This window comes from Triticum dicoccoides, chromosome 1B (genome assembly GCF_002162155.2).
Source record: "Triticum dicoccoides isolate Atlit2015 ecotype Zavitan chromosome 1B, WEW_v2.0, whole genome shotgun sequence".
NCBI classification, from domain to species: domain Eukaryota; kingdom Viridiplantae; phylum Streptophyta; class Magnoliopsida; order Poales; family Poaceae; genus Triticum; species Triticum dicoccoides.
In genome coordinates, this window is record NC_041381.1 from 1,396,130 (window position 1) to 1,402,926 (window position 6,797).

At 51.1% G+C, this 6,797-nt stretch overlaps 1 protein-coding gene across 1 annotated transcript; it reads left to right on the plus strand.

The window, feature by feature from the left end:
* Positions 1–531: 531 nt before the first annotated feature.
* Positions 532–6,797, plus strand: LOC119314881 (putative phospholipid-transporting ATPase 9). The gene is made up of 11 exons (XM_037589565.1): positions 532–1,563; positions 2,065–3,419; positions 3,523–3,633; positions 3,754–4,030; positions 4,129–4,217; positions 4,318–4,426; positions 4,579–4,782; positions 4,881–5,105; positions 5,231–5,422; positions 5,515–5,801; positions 5,937–6,797. Exons 1-11 carry the CDS (start codon positions 1,114–1,116, stop codon positions 6,325–6,327), a joined length of 3,690 nt encoding a protein of 1,229 aa, XP_037445462.1. The 5' UTR covers positions 532–1,113; the 3' UTR covers positions 6,328–6,797.

Consider the following 6,797-nt stretch of genomic DNA (forward strand, 5'->3'; position numbering starts at 1 on the left):
AGAAAGAAAGAAAAAAAATTGCATTTTCTTCCTCCTCCACAACAGCAATTAATTATGAATACGATTAGGAGGTGTTTGAATGCGGGTGCGGAGACAAGTCAACAAGGTAGGCAGAAAAAAAATGCATTGTAGCATGTATTTATGCCAAAATTCCAATAAGTAAGGTTATCATGGAGAAAAAAACCCAATAAGCAAATGTGGGTGTGGAGGAGGAGGAAGCTTCTAGTAGTACACTAATTTTCTTCTTCCTCTTCACACTGGTAATATCATTACAACTAGTTTCTCACAAATTTCCATGCAGGCCCAATGAAAGTCACCACCATCCCTACCAGATGAGATGAATGAAACCATGGACTGCATGACCAGAGAAGAGTGGCGTCTCTTTCCTGGCATGTGCCAAATCAGCCCCTGCCCCTGCCCTGACAGGTTAAAATTAGCAGAAATTTACTACTAGTAGAGAATCAAATCAGCAGCTGCTGCTGCCATTTGTATTAGTATTTGTTAGAGACCAAGCCAAAAGGAAGACAAGCCCACCACCACCACACCAACAAACACCAGCAAGGGGAGAGCAGAGCACTTTCTCCTCTCCTTCCTCTTCTTCTTCCTCCAGCTCCCACCTCCCACCTCCCACCTCCCCTTCACACACACACACACACACACACACCAGCCAACAAAGACCAGAGGACACGGAGAAGAAGAAGATTAGGTCCTCTTTCTTGGCCTGCGGAGCTTACAAAGCAGCCAGCCCTTCCCTTTTTAATTCCCTTCTTGGCCGCTTGCTTCGCTTCGGAGGAGCACAAGATCAGGTCCTCTTTCTCGGCCCGGCCAGGCAGCCCCCAAATTAATACATATATATCGCCACATCTCGCCGGCGATTTCCATTGGATCTTCTGCTCGCCGTCCGTCCTCTTCCCCCTTGTTCCAATCGCCCGCCATTGCCGCCGAATCCTGCAGCTACACAAGCCAGGCAACCACTGCAGCTGCCTGTAGCAGCCAGCACCTCCGCTCTTGCAAGGCGGCAGCTTTAAGCGGCCAGTACTACCGCTCCAGGACACACAAAGGCAAGCAAAGATTGCGCCTTTCCTCTCCCCGCCGCGCTCCCCGCAGCCGCTAATGGCCTCCTCCACGGCCGGGGGCGAGACGGAGGACCGGCGCCGGGGCAGGCGGCGGCGCCGCAAGGTGCTCCTAAGCAAGCTCTACACCTTCGCGGCGTGCGCGCGGCGGCCCAGCGCGGTGGACGACGAGGGGTCGCGGATCGGCGGGCCGGGGTTCTCGCGGGTGGTCCACGCCAACGACCCCGCCGCCGCGGCCGGCGCGGCGGCGGCCGGCGGGTACCGCTCCAACTACGTCTCCACCACCAAGTACAGCGCCGTGACCTTCGTCCCCAAGTCGCTGTTCGAGCAGTTCCGGCGGGTGGCCAACATCTACTTCCTCGTCGTCGCCTGCCTCTCCTACACCCCCATCGCCCCCTTCCGCGGCGCCACCGCCGTCGGGCCCCTCGTCCTCGTCCTCCTCGTCACCATGGTCAAGGAGGCCATCGAGGACTGGCGCCGCAAGCAGCAGGTCTGTATCTTCCCCCATTCTTCTTCTTCCTTCTTCTTCTTCTCATCCTGGATCTGCATCTGCATCTCCATTTTCGTTCTTCTTCTGCATCTGCATCTGCATCTGCGCTGCAAATTCTTTATTCAATCCAATCCAATCCCCATTCCATTCCATTCAGCAATGGCATCATCATTCAATCTGCTACTAGTACTAGTACAAATCCATGGGGTGGGACCAAACCCATCTGCTCCCCATAATTTCAGCAAAATTTACACAAAAATAGGGAGAGGAGGCAGGGGTTGGTGGAGCAGTTATAGCCACTCATTCCATTTCTTCCAGCAAGTCAGTACCAGCAGTAGGATGTTGCTTAAAAACAACAAATTTATAACTACATGCTTCTTGCTTGCTTGCTAGTACCAATTATTCTGCACTTTCTCCTACTTCTGCCAGTACAATTTTTTTTTGCTGAAAAAAAAAGACAGTGGATGAATGAATGCTTGTTTCTTTTCTTGGTGCATCCAGGACATTGAGGTGAACAACAGGAGGACAAAGGTGTTCCAGGACGGCGCGTTCCGGCACACCAAGTGGACCAGGCTCCGGGTCGGCGACGTCGTCAAGGTGGAGAAGGACGAGTTCTTCCCCGCCGACCTCGTCCTCCTCTCCTCCAGCTACGACGACGCCATCTGCTACGTCGAGACCATGAACCTCGACGGCGAGACCAACCTCAAGCTCAAGCAGTCCCTCGACGTCACCTCGCGCCTGCAGGACGACCACAGCTTCGCCGGCTTTGGCGCCGTGATACGGTGCGAGGACCCCAATGCAAACCTCTACTCGTTTGTGGGGAACATAGAGATCGAGGAGCAGCAGCAGCAGCAGTACCCTCTGTCGCCGCAGCAGCTCCTGCTCAGGGACTCCAAGCTCCGCAACACCGAGTACGTGTACGGCGTGGTGGTTTTCACCGGCCACGACACCAAGGTGATGCAGAATGCCACCAGCGCTCCCTCCAAGAGGAGTAAGATTGAGAAGAAGATGGATGGGGCCATCTACGTCCTCATGTCCATCCTCGTCCTCATTTCGGTCATCGGGTCGGTCGTCTTCGGCCTCGCGACCAAGCATGATCTGGTGGACGGCAGGATGAAGAGGTGGTACCTCAGGCCGGATAACCCTGACAACATCTACGATCCCAACAACCCGGCCGTGTCGGCCGCGCTGCATTTCTTCACCGCCATGATCCTCTACGGCTACTTCATCCCCATCTCCCTCTACGTCTCCATCGAGCTCGTCAAGCTGCTGCAGGCTCTCTTCATCAACAGCGACATCCATATGTACCATGAGGAGAGCGACACGCCGGCTCATGCCAGGACCTCCAACCTGAACGAGGAGCTGGGCCAGGTCTACACCATTCTCACCGATAAGACCGGGACTCTGACCTGCAACTCCATGGAGTTCATCAAATGTTCCATCGCGGGCACGGCGTACGGGCGTGGAATCACCGAGGTCGAGAGAGCTATGGCAAAGAGAAACGGTTCCCCCGTGATCTCTGACTTTGAGCTCGGCGTCGAAGACTTTCATCAGTCCGAGGGCAGATCTGCGGTCAAAGGGTTTAACTTCAGAGATGAGCGTGTCATGGATGGTAACTGGGTTCACCAAGCCCACTCCGGTGTGATCGAGATGTTCTTCCGGCTGCTGGCCATCTGCCACACATGCATACCGGAGGTCGACGAAGTAACAGGGAAGATCTCGTACGAAGCAGAGTCTCCCGATGAGGCTGCCTTTGTTGTCGCGGCACATGAACTTGGTTTCACTTTTTACCAAAGGACGCAGGCGGGTGTTTATCTGCATGAGTTGGATCCCTCGTCTGGAGAACAAGTCGACAGGTACATATGGGTTTCACTTTTTTTATCATGTAAACAAAATTCAGGAGTGACACGGTTGTTGTAGCACTAACTTTGACCCCTTTTTCTTTTTCTTTTGTGGCAGGTTTTATAAGGTCTTGCATGTCCTTGAGTTCAGCAGTGCTCGGCGGCGGATGTCGGTAATAGTCAGGGACGAGGAGGGGAAAACATTTATCTTCAGTAAAGGTGCCGACAGGTTAGTACTATCTTCAATAACCTGATGCAGCAAAGCTGATGAGATGATGCATCTACTCTTGCTCTCTGTATTTCTATTTTGTATGATGGCCATATCCTGACGTGTTCTCAACATGCGCAGTATAATGTACGAGAGGCTATCAACCTCTGAGAGCGCGTATGCTGAAGCGACGCAGAAGCACATAAATGATTACGCTGATGCTGGCCTCAGAACACTAGTTCTTGCATACCGTCAGCTCGAGGAGATCGAGTACGCAAAGTTCGAAAGGAAGTTCACTGCAGCTAAGAACTCTGTCAGTGCTGATCGAGATGAGCTGATCGACGAGGCGGCAGATTTGATAGAGAAGGATTTGATTCTTCTTGGCGCCACCGCTGTTGAGGACAAGCTGCAAAAGGGGGTGAGTGAAATCTTATCTTCTTCTTTCGTGCTGTAAAATGGAACGGTTCAAGACTTTTTCTCTTTAGGTTTGCGCGTGCTGATTTCCCCCTTTTCTAGGTACCTGACTGCATCGACAAACTTGCTAAGGCTGGCATCAAGATATGGGTGCTCACGGGCGACAAGATGGAGACCGCCATCAACATCGGGTATACCACCTGTCCTAGTAGTTCTTTTTAAATGCTTATTATAGCGATATTTGTTCAAGTTTATGAACTTGCTAAAACCCGATGATGCTCGTTTTCACAGATATGCGTGCAGTCTACTCAGACAAGGGATGAAACAAATAACCATCACACTGGATACACCAGATATCATTGCCTTGGAGAAAGGTGGTGACAAAGGAGCCATTAATAAGGTAGATAAAAGTATTACTGATTATAGTTACTGAATCCTGTTTCTAGTGCACGGACCATAACGAGCTCCATGTTGTAGTCTGCATATTGATCAAACACTGCTCTGTTTTATGATAATAACACCAGATTTTTCTGATATATATGTATATGGCAGGCGTCAAAGGTTAGCGTGATGCAGCAAATAGATGAAGGAAAGAAACTCATAAATGCATCTGGCAATGAATCATTTGCTTTGATCATCGACGGGAAGTCGCTTACATACGCGCTCAAAGACGACACCAAGGGCGCGTTCCTTGACCTCGCGATCGCCTGTGGGTCAGTCATTTGCTGCCGTTCTTCCCCAAAGCAGAAGGCTCTTGTAAGCTGCTCAAACTTCACCTCAGAATTATTGTGCTCTTCCATCCCAGGAAATGAGACTGGATTCTTCTTAACTGTCTATCTTCATTTGCGATTCAGGTCACGAGGCTAGTCAAAACCGGCACTGGTAAAGTTACGTTGGCAATTGGCGATGGTGCCAACGATGTAGGCATGATTCAGGAGGCAGATATCGGGGTAGGGATCAGCGGTGCCGAAGGGATGCAGGCCGTCATGGCGAGCGATGTTTCCATTGCGCAGTTCCGCTTCCTTGAGCGCCTGCTACTTGTCCATGGGCATTGGTGCTATAGCAGGATCTCATCAATGGTAAGCAATGCAATAATTATTGTCATGCGAATAATTACTCTTCTGCTTATGATTTAGTATGAAGCATGTGGCGGTTTTGCTGAGTGAGTGTCTCCCTTGTTTTTCTTATTGGATCATATCGACAGGTATGCTACTTCTTGTATAAGAACATCACGTTTGGTGTGACCCTGTTCCTGTATGAGTCCTTGTCGACATTCTCTGGCCAAACTTTGTACAACGACTGGTCCATGTCACTCTACAATGTCCTTTTCACGTCGCTGCCTGTGATCGCCATGGGCGTGTTCGACCAAGATGTTTCCGCTCGGTTCTGTCTCAAGGTACGCTCGCGCTCACATCGGTTTCTGAAGATCAATCAACGCTGGATCAAAAAGAAAAGGAATTGCTCACTGTTTCTGGAAATGCAATGCAGTACCCGATGCTCTACCAGGAGGGTCCTCAGAACCTGCTCTTCCGGTGGTCAAGGCTCCTAGGCTGGATGCTGCACGGTGTCGGCAGCGCCGTCATCATCTTCTTCCTCACCATCGCGTCGCTCAAGCACCAAGCGTTCCGCAAAGATGGTGAGGTCATAGACCTCTCCATCCTTGGCGCGACCGCCTACACGTGTGTCGTCTGGGCTGTCAACATGCAGATGGCGATCACGGTCAACTACTTCACCCTCATCCAGCACATCTGCATCTGGAGTGGCATCTTCCTATGGTACATACTATCTATCCAGCGACGACAACTAAAATTAACCAGACGACAACTAAAATTAACCAGAGCAACTCACTCACTCACTCACTGTTTCTCTGAGCAAACTGACACTACTACTCTTTGTGCTTGTGGCTGCAGGTACCTGTTCCTCATAATCTACGGCGCGATCACGCCGTCCTTCTCAACCACATTCTTCATGGTGTTCTCGGAGGCGCTGGGGGGCGCGCCGGCCTACTGGGTGGTGACCCTGCTGGTGGCCGTCGCGGCGCTCATCCCCTACTTCACCCTCGCGGTGGTCAAGACGTGGTTCTTCCCGGACTACCACAACAAGATCCAGTGGCTGCAGCACGCGGCCAAGCACGAGGACCCCGAGGAGGAGCTGGGCGTCGTCCTGCGCCAGTTCTCCGTCAGGTCCACCGGGGTGGGCGTGTCCGCGCGCCGCGACGCCAAGCTCGTCCGCACCAACAGCAAGGCCTTCCACTTGGACTCGGCGTCATCACAATCACAAGCCACCGTTGAGCTGACTTAAACACACACACACACACTAGAAGATATCAGCAGCATGCAGCTCCCCTGTAAATATGATGATGATCAGGAGCATGCAGCTTGGCAGAGACTAAGCTTCTGCCTGTTGTTTGCCTGCTGCTTCTCAAAGTGTTGCTAATTAACCTGGTCAGGTGTTTAGAGATGAGCGGGTTTCGCCGGTCGGTCGAATTAGGTTTTAACTGTACATGATGAGGATTATTGATTTTGTTTGTAGACAGTAGCTGCAAAAGGGAGGAAGGGAGGAGTGCTGAGGACAGTTGATGTACATTGGAGTGGAGTGGATGTAAGTTTAGGAGGTGGATGGATGGATACTTAGCTTTGTTCCCCTCACTATTATTTGGGGATAATTTTTCCCTTGTTTCTTTTGTTCCTTTGTTCCAAAGTTAAGAATATACATATATCCTTTTGGGGAATAATAATATGAATAAAGCCTGTATTCTATCTTTGTTGTCA

Coding starts and splice junctions, on each gene's coding strand:
- LOC119314881 (XM_037589565.1), top strand. CDS start 1,114: ATGGCCTCCTCCACGGCCGGGGGCGAGACGGAGGACCGGCGCCGGGGC. Junction 3,634..3,753: donor TTCAGTAAAGGTGCCGACAG/GTTAGTACTATC, acceptor CAACATGCGCAG/TATAATGTACGAGAGGCTAT. Junction 5,423..5,514: donor CCGCTCGGTTCTGTCTCAAG/GTACGCTCGCGC, acceptor AATGCAATGCAG/TACCCGATGCTCTACCAGGA.